The 16,938-nt window shown below is 35.2% G+C and overlaps 1 protein-coding gene across 2 annotated transcripts in view; it reads left to right on the forward strand.

The window, feature by feature from the left end:
• Positions 1-4,285: 4,285 nt before the first annotated feature.
• Tmem244 (transmembrane protein 244) overlaps positions 4,286-16,938 on the forward strand; it is a 34,978-nt gene continuing 22,325 nt past the window's right edge. Inside the window, exon 1 of one of the 2 annotated variants that reach the window (XM_078019190.1) lies at positions 4,286-4,469. Coding sequence is in view for 1 of the 2 variants with exons in the window: in XM_021720253.3 (XP_021575928.1) it covers positions 4,437-4,469 (33 nt within the window). In the remaining variant the exon portion in view is untranslated. The remainder of the gene's footprint in view (positions 4,470-16,938) is intronic. The other variant, XM_021720253.3, reaches the window with a different exon arrangement.

Raw genomic sequence — 16,938 nt, forward strand, 5'->3', positions numbered from 1 at the left:
AATTAAAATACAAAGTAGACTTATTAACTTTTCCTTTTAACTTTCCACCTTTTTGCTTCTTCACGGAGAGTGAGAGAAAAATTTCTAGAATAGATTGTCAAACACCTAGGGGTCCCTTTTCCTACGCTCACATAATGCCTAATTGCAATTCCCTTCTGAATCTCTTTCTGTTGCCTCCTTCAAAAGTTATGCTATGATCTTTTATATACTCAGTTTCCGTTTTCAGAATATAATTTTGTTTTGTGTTTGTTTGGTGGTGTTAAGGGATAAAACCTAGGGCCTTGTGCATGCGAGGCAGCTGCTCATCAAGAGTGCCTATTTTGAAATACAAGCGCTGTCAAGCCTGGCTTGGTGTCACATGCTTGTCATCCCAGCCATTCCAGAGGCTGAGGCAGGAGGATCTCAAGTTTGAGGCCAGCCTAGGCAACTTAGTGAGACCCTGTCCCAAAATAAAATAAAAGGGCTAGGGATATAACTCAATGCTAAACCACTCCTGGTTCAATCCCCAGTGTAGGGGAAAAAAAAGTGCTATTGAAAATCTAATACCAAATTTTCTCCAACAAGCCAGTAGATACCATTGATACAGTCATTTATATTTTATTGCTGTTAAAATAATATTCATCATATGCTGATTTAGTCTTTCACAGAGCTCTTCAAGAAGAGTTTTATTTTATTTTGAACCAAAACACAATGTTCCTGTTTGTTCTTTGAGACTTCTAAACAGTCAACATCCCAGCACCTCCTCCTGAGTCTCCTTCCTCATTCTCAAGCTCATTGGCTTGTTCCTAGCACTTTGAAGTCGATCTCATCTGAAATGCCTTTCTTCTCCTTCCTACCATTCTGTCTTCTCCTCCTAGTGAAAAATCCAGCTCACATTTTTTGAATCAATATTTATTTTTGCTCTAGGATCATGGAATTGAAATTACTCTAATTTATGTTTTCTTTCCCAACAATATTTCAACTGGACACAATGTATATACTTATCAGCTCTTTTCTTTATCCTATTAATGTTCCTCTGCTATATAATGCATAAGCTAAGTCCTAGAATGTTGTCAACTCACTTAGAAGTAGAGGAAATGAGACACTGAGATTCAAGTATCCAAATTTGCAGTTATTGTTAACTCTGGCTTAGTTTTATGGTAGGGAGATATGAAAACTACTGTCTCATAGAATTTGGATATTCAGAAACAGGCACCATGTCAAATGTTTTTTTGACTCCATGTACTTTCCATTTACAGCTCTGTCCTGTTTTGTGATTTTTGTCTTTCAGAACACAATTTGTTGCTGAAGAAATTTGAAACAGTGAAATAAGTGTGTGCCTGTGTGGGTGTACACCAAATCTAAAGGAAATTCCATTAAAGCTATAAACTGAAAAAAAATTATCCCAACTTTGTTATTTCCATGGCTCCCTGAAATAAAATCCATTCTGTTTGTTCTTAATATCTTTTTATGATTTAGTGATATCCTGTAGAGTACTTTATTTTAATTTCAAAAAGGCAGTGAATAGCAGATGTGGTAGAAGGCCCTGAGAAGGAGAAATGGGTTAGAAAGAACCAGTAAAACTAAAAAATATACTGTTAGACTTCCCAAGCAAAGTCAGCTCTAACAGAGGGATCTGGAAGCATCAATGGGAATCTGTTTCAGAGACACTGACACTGGGGACAAAGGAATTTCACTTTTTTGTTTCTTATGGTTAATTTAACTTTCTTAAAGCAGCATTTTTATTTCATCAACTATTTAAAATTGTATTTGGAATGTAAAAAGAAAAACTTTCGACAAATTAAATTTAGGAAAGAAAGATTTATGAATTGGGCAGCTCTCAGAACCAGGAGAGGTTTTCTAGAGCTCCACCCAGCTATGTGGGCAGGCAATACTTAGAGACAGAAAAAAGGACATGAAATACAGAAACAACTTGATTGGCTACAGTTGGCATTGCCTTATTTGGGAATGGCATGAGGTGGCCTTTGCCTTAAATAGACATAGTCTCATCAGTCCTCAACCTGTGATTGGCTGAAACTGAGGTGCTGTGATTGGCTGAGCCTCTGCTACCTGTTACAACAAGATATTCCCTGTCAGGTTGCAGTTGTATCTATACTAAGTTAGAGTGCAGTTTGATAGAGAAGCAGCTGTAGGCCAAATTTAATTAAATTTAACAAGTGTTCTATCATCAAATCTTCAGATTCTCATTAAATCTATAGTTGCTCACAGTTCCTCAACTAAGAATCCAAAATCTAAAAAGGTGTGAAAAATGCTTTTATAACCCTTCAGTGGCAGAATATTACCTGATCTAAATTAATTTAATGACAAAACTAAATTGATATCAAATTGTTTTACAGTTTTGATTTATCCCCCCTGTGGATATTTGTATGTTTTGGTGTTCACAGAATGTTTCTGAATACAGAGTAAAGCTCCAGACCTTTGGAGCATGTAATATAATATACGAAAACTGTTATCTATATACAATTCATTTTTTTCTGAAATTATAATAATATCTGGCCCTAAAGATTTAGTATTAGTAATTGTGGATCTGAACTCATTTTCCCCTCTGTTTTTATCAGGAAGAAATTCTAAATTATGTACTCTCTTGCAAATGTTTCTTTGATACCTTGAATTAAAGGTGTTAATTTATGAATGTCTTTACTATGAAGGAAACAATGAAATTAGGTTTTAGCAAAGAAGAACTCTGGATACAAATCACACAAAAGGACTGCAAATACTTTAAAACATGATGATAAATTGTGACAAATTGTGTACATTTTATTCCTTAACTACCATATGGGTACTGTGCATGAATATATATAGAAAAAAAATGTATATATACACATATGTACCTGTAAGGTACACACAGGTATACACTTCATAAATTTAACAGCAACTTTGGAAAACAGAGTTAGCGTTGTTAAATGTGTGTGTTATCATGTCTACTCTCACAACAGATCATAATAGTATCTTAAAAAAGGACGTTTATTGTTGTAGATGTAAATGCATGTGTGTATGTACACACACACACACACACACACACTCACACACATGCACACAATTCAATATTTTATCCAGTGAATGGTTAGAATAAAATTAGTGTTGGTTCCCAAGGCACTTAGGAGGTATCAGCTTCCTAAGAGGATAGGTTTGGGGTTATTACTATTTAACAGAACAATTCAAATGGAATCTGAGCTTATATAAATTGCTCTGTATGTGTTAGAAACAGAGCAAGAAAGGCAAATGCCCTTTACAGTTCTCTGGGCTCTAACTCATGGGGAGTTCTACCTGCCCTCCTCAGGGAAAAAGGGTGGTTTATTGCTGTTACAAATAGGACAAGGCATAGGATTTTGACTGTCAATCATCATTTCTTGAGGGCCTAACTGTCAAAATCTGAAGCAGACAATGGGAGCTGTTACAAATTTATCGGGGGGCAGAAGTTTTTCTTTGTAAGAACTTGCAATATAAGCAGAGAACAGCACAACCACATTTTGAAGGAATTGTCTAAAGTATACTAACAAAAGAGCATCAATATTGTTATTAATATGCATTATGAATGTCAAAATTTAATAACATACCCAGATGAAAAATATGCCCTGGGCTTGTAAAAGATACTGTTTGCTTTTACCAGATTCATGCTTTTATGTATAAGGGTAAGTATTCAAGCTGTGTTCTTTAGGGAAGTTAGAATGGTGTTGGGATGGGAAAAGAATGACAGAACACAGGCAAATTCCTATCCAAGGTCAATGGTATTCAAAAGACAAGGAATGAACAATGGTAAGGGAAGGATTGGTTCTGAAGCCTTGGGGTACATAGAGCTCCAATCCTGCATCCTGACAGTTTTGGAAATCATTTATCTAACTATACAACGAACATTACTTTAGAACATGGAAATCCTTCTGTTTCCTAACAGAAGGCCAGAGGTTTTGTTGTTGTTGTTTTGGCTTTTTTTTTTTTTTTGCCACAATGTGAAAGGAAACAGTGATTCCTTTCTCCAGAAGTATGTGTCCCTTGCAAATGAAAGTACCAGGCTTTCTCATAAATGGCAGCAGCAACCTTTGGGGACAATCTCAAAGACCTCCTAACTGAAAAACCCATGTTTCCAGTTTAAATATGAGGCAGTAATTGCTCATGCAGCCAGGGACAATTCCACGTCACTGCCTATTTGTGGCACTGTTTAAAAACAATCCACTCATCCTTCAAATTTGACCAAACTACAAATGGTATGAGAACTCAGTTGTCTAATAAGGATGTTCATTTTGGCACTCAGCGGCTTACGCATGGCTCACAGATGGCTTCTGTCTCATTTTGTGTAATCCAATCATCCTGCACTACTGCGTCTCACACTTAGTCTCCAGGAGTAATTGAAAAGCTCACGGTGACAATTGTCTCTTCTTCCAGATGTCATCAGTATAAGGAGCCCTGCTCTCATCACCTCCTTGATGTAGGTTGTGCGCATGGCTCTCCGCGTCAGGGTTGCTCCAAGCAAGGTAAAGAGACGTTCCTTCATTGCATTGCTTTTCCTGCTGCCTAGCCCTTGTGTAAATGAGTATGTTCTATAAATGGCCTCTCTGTCAGTAGGCAACTTGTTTCGCTTTTGGCTGGGTACCATGCAGAAAACATTCTGCTGTACTGCTTGCATCTTGTGGTAATGGTGGCAATACAGAGGCGCCTGTGCCCAAGAAAGGATTCTAAAACATTTAAACAGTAGCTGTTTAAAAGCATCATTTTACACAGAAGCAATCTCTCTAGTGTTAACACCTGTACTTCCACTACCATGTTCCAAATTCTTGACAGTTTGTCCTCAATCTTTTTTTTTTTTCCTTTTCTTTTTTTTTTTTTTTTTTGCAGGGGGTAGCTTTTATTTTTGTAGCTTCTAAAGGATGTGCAAGATTGTAAAGGCAAAGCATTAAAACATTTTAAGCTGTAGGGTTGTTAGTTTCTTTTCCCCCTGAAGCTAGTGTTAATAGTTTTTATTTCAGTATAAAAATACCCCTTTAAAAAAATCAAAGAACCTAAAACAAGGAAATATGCATAGCTTCAAAGCAGCTGTGTAAATTCACATAGACTTCAGGCCTATAAAGGAGCAGGCTTAAGGGAATGACACTGGAAAATCATATTTTTACTTAAAAATTAATTTATGATTACAAGTGAGTGCTACATTCATTTTAGTAAAATATCAACACCATGTGTATTTCCTTGAGCTTTTTCTGCTCAATGCCATCATCACCACATACATCATCAGTGAGAAATGTTGAATATGGCAACAGCTAAGAAAAATTTTCTAGGTCAGTGAAAACACTATTTCAAGGAAAACATTTTCTAAGAAACTTGTTTTTTAAAAGGATTTAAAAACTGTACATAATTTATACATAATTTTGTGATGCAACTAGCAATAATAACTTGCTGAAGAGATAAAAAAATTAAAAGATAATATCCTGTGTCTTAAGTAGCTTACTCAAAGAACAGGGACTCTATATTTAGTCTCGGTTTACACACATGCACACACACACACACACACACACACACACAAATACGTACATATTCCTTGCAGGAGAAATATGTGCATGGTTGGTGCAGATCTTGACAGTTTTAAAATCCCAGAGCATGTGCAGTAGAGGTGAGTTAGTGACAGTCTGAATTCTCATGGCACATCCTGTGGGTTATGAGTTAACTTTTCTTCAATCTTTGCTTATTGTCAGTATTATCAGCACAGGAATTACTTATACGCTCCTAAATTAATATTAATAGCAAAAGTGACCTTCATCTGAAGATAATTCCAAGGTTCCACAAACATATCGAATGCACACAATGTGCCAGGCATTGGGCTAATTAAATTCCCCATCTCTATGCTTTAAATGAGAGAAAAGCTGACACAAGGGAAAGAATTGTGGCCAAAGGCCATTTAATTAATTTGCTGTCTGGGAAAATTGCACCAAAAAAACTGGGAAGCAAGCCCAGGTATGAGGACTAGTAATTTGTTGTTCAGAATACAGTATTTTGATGTTCAAAATGCACTTTTCCTACCTACATTAAAATAATGTAAACTTTCCTCTGTGAAATGAATACATATAAAGATCTCAGAGACACAACCCAGTTTGGAATTTTTTTGGACTGGAGACTTTTGTCCTTGGAAGAGGCCCTTTCCAAGGGAGCTGCTCAATGGAGGCTGGATCCTGAGCTATGGTCCAACAGGAGAGAGAGCCACATCTCACGGTTTCTCTAGGAATTGTTGTAAGAACTTAAAGGAAGGCTTTCGATAGAAAGAAGTGGAAGGGAAAGAATTCTCTGTTGATATAGTACTGAATACAGGGAATTTTACATATGTTCTGAACACAAAACCCCTATGAGGGGCTGGGGCTGTAGCTCAGTGGTAGAGTGCTTGCCTAGCATGCGTGAGGCACTGGGTTTGATCTTCAGCAACACATAAAAATAAATAAATAAAAATAAATGTATTGTGTCCATCTATAACTAAAACAAAACAACAATAACAACAACAAAAAACTATGAAAACTAACTTATGTTTTACAGATAAATAGAAGAAACACTCAGAAAGTAACTGGCTGATGTCACGTACTTGCTGGGGAGGAACTAGGAGAGTAACTCCAGCATATCCGACTATAGAGTCCACATTTTTTCATTGATAGATTATGGTTCCCATTGGACTAGGCTTTCATTGTGTTTTCCTTCCGTCCTTCATTATTATTCAAAATGTAGTTATTGAATATCTACCAACGGTTAAACAGTTTGGGTGATGAGGAATTAAACATGACTAGCTTCACGTCTCAGAGAGGCTGAAGATATAAGCACCTCCATAAATAAGTGTGTTACTACACAAATGTGGTCAGATCTGTAAGACATACACATAATATGATGGAAGGAAAGATGGAAGGATGGGAGGAATGAGAAGAGGAAAGAAGGAAGGAGGGAAGGAATAAAGGGAGGATGGACAGAGAAAGGGAGGGGGAGGAAAGAAGGAGGGAGGGAGAAAGAGAAAGACATAAAGGAAAAAAGTGACAGATTGACTCTGTCCTGGAGTCAGGGTGCAGTAGGAAGATGGCATATGAGCTAGACCTTGAGAACATATAGCTATCTGTTCTAAGAGTAAGATTTGGGAGCATTCTGCTTCCCAAAATCACATAAGAGCCTCCAGTTTCCATAGGATAAATGGAGAAGGCTATTTATTATAAAAGGAACAGGCTCAGACTTCACAAGAGAATTCCCCTAAACTTTCAAAGTTCAAATTCTTCCAATGCTTCTTAAATTGTTTCTGAGTATAGAAAAAGAATAAAAACATGAAGCTGTTTTAACGAAACAGAAATTAAAGATAACACACAAAAAAAGAGGGGCCAGGTGTGTTGGTGCACTCCTATAGTCCCAGCGGCTCTGGAGGCTAAGGCAGGAGTATTCCTAAGCAACTCAGTGAGAACCTGTCTCTAAATAAAATACAAAATAGGGATGGGGATGTGGCTCATTGATTGAATTGAGTGCCCCTGAGTTCCGTCCCCAGTGCCCCCATCCCCCAAAAGATTGATCTCATTTATGAATATAAAGGTGAAAAATTCAAATAACATATAAGCAAAGCAAACAGAATCTAAGATGACATCATATAAATAAAGTATCATGACCAAATTATATTTATTCTAAAAATGTAAGGATGGTTCAGTATTAGGTAATCTACTAGCATAATTAATCATATTTGTAAATTTAAGTAGAAAATCATATGGTCATCTTCATAGATGCTAAAATGGTCTTTCAGTAAAATTGACAGCCATTCCTAATTAAAACACTAAATAAAATAGAAACTGATGATTACTTCTTTTTCCTTATTTTAAACTTATTTATTTATTCTAATTTGTTATACATAACAGCAGAATGCATTTCAATTCATAGCACACATATAGAAGACAATTTTTCATGTCTCTGGTTGTACACAAAGTAGAGTCACTCCATTAGTGTCTTCATATATGTACTTAGAGTAATGATGTCCATCTCATTCCACCATCTTTCCTATCCACATGCCTCCTCTCTTTCCTCCCTCCCCTTTGTCCTATATAAACTTTCTCCATTCCTCCCATCTGCCCCACAACCTCCGTTATCTATCAGCATCCACATATTAGAAAACATTCAGCCTTCGGTTTTTTGGGGATTGGCTTACATCACTTAGTATGATAGTCTCCAAGTCCATCCATTTACCTGCAAATGCCATGATTTTATTCTCTTTTAATGCTGAATAATATTCCATTGTGCATATATACCACAGTTTCTCTACCCATTCATCTACTGAAGGGCGTCTAGGTTGCTTCCACAGTTTAGCTACTGTGAATTGATCCGATATAAACATTCTTCTTTAGTATTAAAGAATATCAATAACTACACATGCATGCACTCACCTCACATCACATCACATCACAGTCCTAAAGAGGGTGTGTTACTCAGTGGAAAAAACCAGGGACATCTTTAAAAAGGCAAAGAACCAGACAAGGATATACATTAAATTCACTATTATTTAAAAATATACTGGAAGTTCTAGTCAATCCAATTAGACTACAATAAATGAAAGAGCCATAAGAATTAGAACAGAAATGAAACTAAGTCTATTTATATATACTATTGTATTTATATATAAGATCAAGCAAAATAAGCCAATCCCCTAAAATCAAAAGTCAAATGTTCTTTCTGATACTATCTGGGTGTTAACACATAACAAATGGGGGTGAGGGAAGAACAGAAGTTTAGTAGATTAGACAAAGGGGAATGGATAGAAGGGAGGGAGAATAGGAATAAGAAAGTGGAATGAGTCTGTCTTAACTTTCCTATGTACATATATAAATACACCACAGTGAATTTTCACATCATGTACACAAGATTGGGATCCTAATTATAATAAGATGTACTCCATGTTTGTATAAATATGTCAAAATGTACTCTACTGTCATAGATAACTAAAAAGAACAAATAAAAAATTCTGATGATTGGCTGGGTGCTGTAGCACACATCTGTAAACCCAGTGACTTGGGAGGCTGAGGCAGAAGTATCACAAGTTTGAGGCTAGCCTTAGCAACTTAGCAAGATCTTTAGTAACTTAGGGAGACCTTGTCACAAAATAAAATATAAAAAATAAAAAGAGCTAGGAGTGTGGCTCAGTAGTAAAGCACCCCTGGGTTCAATACCCAGACCCAGCCCCTGAATCATGAGGTGTATATCTTATTCTTTTAAAATTTTGGGTTTTTTTTATAATGTGATCCAATCTGAGTATGGTGATATATGCATATCTATTTGCATGCACGATTTATAAGTTAATTAGTACATATTTATTGGGGTGTATGCTCAAAAAATTACTACTGTGAAAATGCATTTAAAATTTTTGTAAAATACATATTGAGTTTCAAAAAATGAAGTCTTGTGATTTGACAGCAGCTAAACTTGGTATAATATAATATAAATCTTAAATAAAGATAACTAGGGAGAAAAATGAAAATACTAAGACAAACAATAACACATTTCAATATGTTAATAAGATATTAAAGTAAAATACAAAAATCGGTTGCCTTTATATACACAAATAGTAGCTAGTTAGATAATGTTATGAAAGATGAAACTTAGTAGCAAGAATTTATTTAATAATAAATTTGACAGATAGTATGTGAAAGCTATGTGAGAAAAGATTAAAGTATGCCTGAATGATACAAAAGTAGACTTAAATAAAGTTGGAGATTTTCTTGGTTTCTAGATAGCATCAGTAAACATTATAAAGTTTATTCCTATCACTTATTCACATCTTGGTAGTGAATTTAGCATAATCACAAAAAAAAAAACCCGGAATTGTTTTATGAAGTTATTGTGTCAGATTTGGAAGTTTATATATACATATAAGAACCCTAAAAGAAAGAGATAAGAGGGGACTAGCATTATCAAATATTTTTAAAATAACTTTGTTGAGGAATAAATTTTAAAAACTGAACAAATTTAATGTGTGCAATTTGATGAATTTGGACAGATGCAAACTCCTGTGAAACCATCATCATCATCAAGGTGTTCGACATATTCATCACCCCCCCAAAGTGCCCTTGTGCCTCTGTGCCAGTTTTTGCATGTGTAGTAAGAATACCTAACATGAGCTTAAACTTGTTAATGTATGCCTTATCAGATATTAAAACATACTATAAACCAGGTGCCGTGGCACAAGCCTGTAATCCCAGCAGCTCAGGAACATGAGGCAGGAGGATCATGTGTTCAAAGCCAGCCTTAGCAACTTAGCAAGGCCCTAAGCAACTCAACAAGACCCTGTCTCTAAATAAAACACACACACACACACACACACAAATAGGGTTAGGGGATATGGCTTATGGCTCAGTGGTTGAGTGTTCCTGTATTCAATCTCTGATACCAAAATCAAACAAACAGAAAACATACTATAAAGTTTCTACAACTAATACAGTGTGGTATAGATTCATGAGTCAGAGAAAGAGAGCTCAATGGGGAAAAAAACCCAGAGAATATAAATAACAAAAATGCACACAGCTGAAAAAATGGAAAAAAATGTAGCAGCTCCATGGGAATGTCAGGTTACCACAGAAAGCAAGGCATTGATGGGGACATGACATGTCAAAAGAACACAAACGGTGTCTTGTAGGCCAAATTTGGAACCATTTGGCATCAACAGAAATCATAATTGTTTTGTTTGTTCTGTGTATTTCAGTGTTGGGGATTGAACCCAGGGCCTCAAGCATGTTTAGGCAAGTGTTCTACCAATGAGCTACACACCCAGCCCCAAGGATCATGATGCTAGTAGATTATGACACAGAGAAAACAAAAAGATAAGTTATCAAAAATAAATGAATAAATAATAAATATATAAATTAACACCTAAGACCAAGGGTAAGAGAGGAAATCTCTTTATGGAAGAATGTCTACTAAAATGTAGAAAAAAATGAAATGATGAAGTCATCAGTCTACATCATCAATGTAAATAATTGATTCAGACAAGATCTGTTAATGGGTGCTAAAAGCTTTGGGCAAAATGTTTTGAAGGAACAAGATATTCACTTCAAGTCATAACTTATTAGTTTCAAAGGATAATAGTACAAATAAAACACAAATACACCACCTTTATCAAAGTATCAAACTGACCATCACTGATAATAAAACAAAGTCATATTATGTTCTCCTTATGAGATACAATGGGAGATACCCAATTTTACCTTTATAGAATTCTTCCCCGAAGAATCTAACAATGAGGAAACCAGAAAAATTTAGAGTAAGACACGAACAGATATGATAACAAAATGCAACATGTGAAAATTTGATTCCAGGATTCTCAGATTTTTAGGATAAATGAAGAAATTTGAATATGAACTCCACAGAAGTAATATTTCATGTCCATATAAAATTTCCCATGTGTGATAATAATTTGGTGGTTGTCCAGGAAATTGGACTTGCTTTTGTGAGACTCTGGGGAAAATGTTTTCAAAATTTTTGTCTTCACTTTTTGCCACTGAAAAATAAATGTGGTACAATTTCACATTAATTTTACACATTATACCTAGTCATATTATTGCAAAGGCTTTTATTAAATTATACATCCTTTAAAGGGGAAATAAGTGAATGTTAACATAAAAATATGATATATTTTGAAAATATATTTTGTGTGATGTACAAAATACTTTAGCATAATATAGTATGAAATATGTGTTCATAAATTAATGTTAATCTATACCCCAGGAGCTGTTGATTAACATCTAAAGTACCCTTATTAGGAATTCATACTTGAATAAGTTCTCAGGCAGTTCAGAAAATATTATTGAAAAGTATTACTAGAGATTTTGTTAATGAACATCAGAAACAAGTTATACTTTTCACTGATGAAATTAATTTTGTTCCAAACACACAAGATTGGTCAGGCCTCCCTATTCTTATATGAACAAAATATAAGAATTTGGAAAGCCCAGTAACTCAAATACCATTAGAGAAGATTCCAAGATCTTGAACTCCATGCTCTTAGACTGTGCCTCAACTTTATGGAAAAATGTGTCAATCATCTTGCCAGGATATTTGATGTTGACTTCAGGGTGTCATTGTGATGTCTCAGAGTAAACTTGGCAAACTCAAAGTAGTTGTCAAAGTGTTATAGATCAGAGAGGGGGACTTCACTGAGTTATTTTTTTAATATTTATTTTTTAGTTGTAGGTGGACACAATATCTTCATTTCATTTTTATGTGTTTTCGAGGATGGAACCCAGTGCCTTACACATGCTTGGTGAGCACTCTACCACTGAGCCACAACCTCAGAACTTCACTAAGTTTTTAAGAACAGGTTGTACAAATATTTTTGTCTGTTTGCTAATAATTTACATTTGGTACAATTTTAAGTAGGACTTGCTATTATTATACAATAAATACCTGATCTTTCTCTTTCTTTCATTAAAACTTACAAAATATGTAAAAGCGGGAAAGGCATAGCCATAATTTCAGCCTTTAAAAACAAACATCATTAAGACATGTCTTTTTAGATACTGAACTAAGGAGAAGAACGTAAAGCTTCCATTTGATTCTCATGTTTGAAAGCTAGATATGTTGACCAGAAGAATCTGAGAGTTGTTTAATAGCAGTTTAATTTGGGTTTATTTGAATAATGAGACTAGTGAGTAGTGACATTAAGAATTATTTTTATCATTTTATTTCATGTTTTTATATTTTTTACATTTTGAACTTTTTTTTTAATCCTTTGAGAATTGAATTAATGAGCTTATATTATTTTGAGACTTTAGAAAATCAAAGAGGCCACTGGTTCTCTAAAGCATTTTAGGCATTTTTGAACTTTACAGATTAGAGAAGAAATTTCAAAGTCCTGAATTGACTGGAAATGACTAGCCAGAAGCTGAAAACAGGAATATTTACTTCACCTTTCCTTTCACGTCCCAGAACTACTACAACCTTCATGACCAATACAATCATATTAGTTTTAATGAACCCAATATCTGATCTTGTTTTACTAATGTTTGTTTTATTAATAGTTTAACAGCAGCAAATATGCCATAGAATGGGTCTATTACTGTGGTTCCTTCTGAGACTTTTTTGGGTGCTGTCCCTTACCTTAGCACTTTTAGTGGTGTGTCTTTTGCTTAGGTCAACATGACATGTATCAGATGAACTCTATGATATGAACACCCACGTTTGCTTTAGAGAAATATATTTGTCTCAAAGTTAGACAAGCACAGTCCTGTCCCCTGTCCACCAGCACCTGTTAATAGAGCTCCATCTAACATGGTGTCAAATACCAAGTAGTGATTGGTTTATTCAGTGAGATTCTCTCTTCTTGTGCATTTGCATAAGAGAAAGAGTTGGTCAGTTTTTAGTAGTGTGAAAGAAAAAACAAATCTGAGACTAGAAAAATTCAGCCCTAGCATGGAAGATTATGGCAATGGCCCATAGGTCACCAGCGCCACTATGTACTTAACCAATGAGTTATTGTGGATCTTGAATGGTGGCAGAAAGAAGCTGAATCAGTAGATGTTAAGATAGTTGTCTTAATGGATTCTTAAAATCTTCCTATTATCCCCACTGAGGTAGAGTGAATTTTGTATTCCCTACAGCTTGAAGGAGCCTAATGAACATATTGAAATTTGAAAGATAATTTAAAATACTAATCCCATAAACAATATTTATACAGCTTTCAGCACATGCCATAGTTGCAGATATAATGATGTGGTTAATGCTTTCTTTAATTCTTCATGAGGATGGGGATAATCTTTATCTACAGGATTTTAAATGTACTCTACATGGAACCCATATAATTAGAGTTGGAATTATTCTTAATATTTGAAATTCTTAATCTGGGATACATGGATGGGCTTTAGAGTTTCTCTGAAAACACTACAATTGTACACAATTTTGTGTGTATTTTTTGAGTATATGCATTTTTCTGCACATTCCACATTTTACATCAGATATACAAAAAGAAAATGAGCAAATAAGGGTTAAAAACACCAGATGAAAACATTACTTGAAAAAACTTGTCCAAAATCATGCAAGCTTTAACTGCTAAAGACTAGGTTTCTCTTTCTTTCATTACAAGTTTGTTAAACATGATTCCACCCTGTAAAGACCATTAAGATTTTTCTGTTTCCTACCAGAAATATATATGTGTGTGTGTGTGTGTGTATATATATATATATATATATATATATATATATATATATATATATTAGATGAACTCTATGATATTTTCAATAGAAAATATATATATTAAATTCAGAGCCACATTTGAAAAAAATACAGATTACTATATTGCTAACATACTGTTTTCTCACGGGCTTGTATTAAATTCTACTAATACCAGCAGCCTACCACCATGTTTTATTTCATTTTTTTAGAACAAGTTATTCAATTTTTAAAAGGAAAAGTATCTTTCCTAATTTTGTAGGACAGAAATAGCATTCCATTTTTGTGTTAACATGCATTTCTTTATTTGTAGTAAAAAAAAAAATGTTCCATTTGTTCATTTCAATAGAAAATTGTGGCTTTCCTTTTTGATTGAGGAACTTTGATATCCCAGCTGTCCATCCAATTCCCATAAAGAAATCCTGCTTGAGAGAAACTCTCAGAGAAGCCTGTTCCTGTTTATTACCTGAACTAGTTCCTACGGCCTCAGTAGGTCTTTGTATTGTAGTCAATGAGAAGTTTGTTAAAATGGGAAAACCAGGGTTAAGAGTAATAAAGTTTGAGATCCACTCAAATGACTTTTAAACTGATCCTAAATATAAAATGTATGGATGATTTTGAGTTTTGCAAGAGCCTAAATCCTTATGAAGTCAGGTTATATCTTTTTGATGAGGTCATTTTGCCCTTATAATCAGAATCACAAAGTTTACTTTCTGATTGAGAGTCAATAATTATCTAATATAAAATTGCAACTCTTTTAATGATTGGCTTTGTGAAAATGACTTAATTTCTCTAAGCCTCTATTTCTCCATTAACAATGAGGGCATTATAATCCTAGCCTGTAAATTTTGTTTGAAGTGTGAGCTAATCTACACAAGTATACTTTAAAGGTTCATATAAACACAGGATATATTTGCTTTTTCTAATTGTTTATCATGTTATTATTATTATTTTTTATCTTACTTCTTTCTTTGTATTCTAAAAGAGTCTCAAACAGCTTTGGGAAGAATGTCAATATTTGCTAAATTTTGTGTTGATTATTACTATCTCCTGTATAGCCAAGATTGCTTTCATATGGGGTGGTATTAAGTGTGGCTGGTGCTCTGACCGATCATAATATCTGCTCTTTAAATAGCTAGAATGTCCTAGAAAGCCAAGATTCTTTCAATTCTTAAATTATGCTGAGTGATTCAACTTATTTTCACTGAGTATCTGCAGGAATGACACCAGACACTATGCATGTATCAGTGAGCCAGAGGGACATATCTCTTCCCTCTCAATCCTTTCCAAGATACAATTAGATCCCATATTTGTAGTCATTATTTGGAGAACTATAAAACAATATGTGCAAGACATCCCAATTTACATTATTAAATGCCACAAGAGAAATTCAAGTGATAAATGAAGAGATCTCCAGGAGAATGGAACAAATATAAACCATTCCTTTTTGAATTATACACTGACTTGACTGGGAATAGTATGGGGTGGTATTAAGTGTGTGGAAAGACAGTTGAGTGAGTCATGCCAACTGGAGTATTTCAGGTCCTCTGAAGCTCTGAATCCTCAGGGATGTCACCAGCACATATTCCTATTCATTCTGGGTCCCAAACTGGCCCTTACAAAGATTCTGTTTTTGGTTTGGGGAGGTTCTGAAATTTCAAATTAATAAACTTTCCTCTATTTTGTGTAGATGCAGTCTTTCCTTAATTTCAACTCATTAAAAATGCTTTATTGTTTAGGGCAGTGGAAGGAAGACCGGCACCAAAATATTTTTGATCCAAAGAGATGACAACGTAAAGACCAGTTGTAGCTGTCAGTTTTGGGAAAGCAACTTGGAAAGCATTTATCAAATCATAAGTATCCATAAACTGAAGACTTTTGCATGTTTATTCCACTTTCAGAACAGTTTTGTGATTGTGCACAAACAAGAATGAGTGGAAGCTTTTTAATAAAGAAATTGCATTCATAATGATCTTTATGAGAACATAATAAATCTTTGGTTACCATTAATTACTCCCCATAGTCAGATTAATGAGGACTGTATTAAGGAGAAAAGAGAGAATTAAAGAGTTCCCAACAGAGAATAATAAGTCAGGAAAACTTCTGAAGTTAGTGAGGTGTCAGCAGAGACCTGTAACGATGAGTGGGAGTTAGCCTTCCAAAGAAGGGAACATTAGTTCTAGACAGGGGGAGTGGCAATGACCTTTCCCAGGAATAGAAAGTACTTAAGCATGACTGGCATTCCAAAAGAAGGGCAAACACAAAGGGAATAGCAGAAACCAGGGATGACCTTCATCTATGTGCAGATGCTACTATGAAATGTTTTTGTGTTTTTCTTGTCCACCAGTTCCTCTATTAGAGGTGACACTGTCTTGGAGAATTAGGTGTGCTGCAGAAAGAATGCAATGAAGAGGAACATTTGGTGTTGGGGGTGTTTGCTTTTTTGGCTTTCAAAATGTGTTCCAACAATAGACAAGTGGAGACCAGAGAGAGCTTGACTCCCCTCTACAGGGATCTAGCTGAGGGGCAGAAGATCTGGAAGGAGAGAAGAGGGAGATGATGCAGTGGTAGCAGTGGTGGGGTGCATGGAGAAGATCAGAGTCCACAGGGTAAGATAACCTAGAACTCTGTGTCACTGGTGTCATAGGGCCAAAAGGAAGATGAGTTCCAGGATGGACATAGATCCTTCACAGATCCCCACCATTGTGCTGTGTGGCTGTGGAAGGTGTGTTCCTCTTGGCTGGTAGGCATAGCCAAGGGCCTCCTCATTGCCCTTGTATGGTCCAATTCAACATC

Source organism: Ictidomys tridecemlineatus, chromosome 8 (assembly GCF_052094955.1).
Source record: "Ictidomys tridecemlineatus isolate mIctTri1 chromosome 8, mIctTri1.hap1, whole genome shotgun sequence".
NCBI classification, from domain to species: domain Eukaryota; kingdom Metazoa; phylum Chordata; class Mammalia; order Rodentia; family Sciuridae; genus Ictidomys; species Ictidomys tridecemlineatus.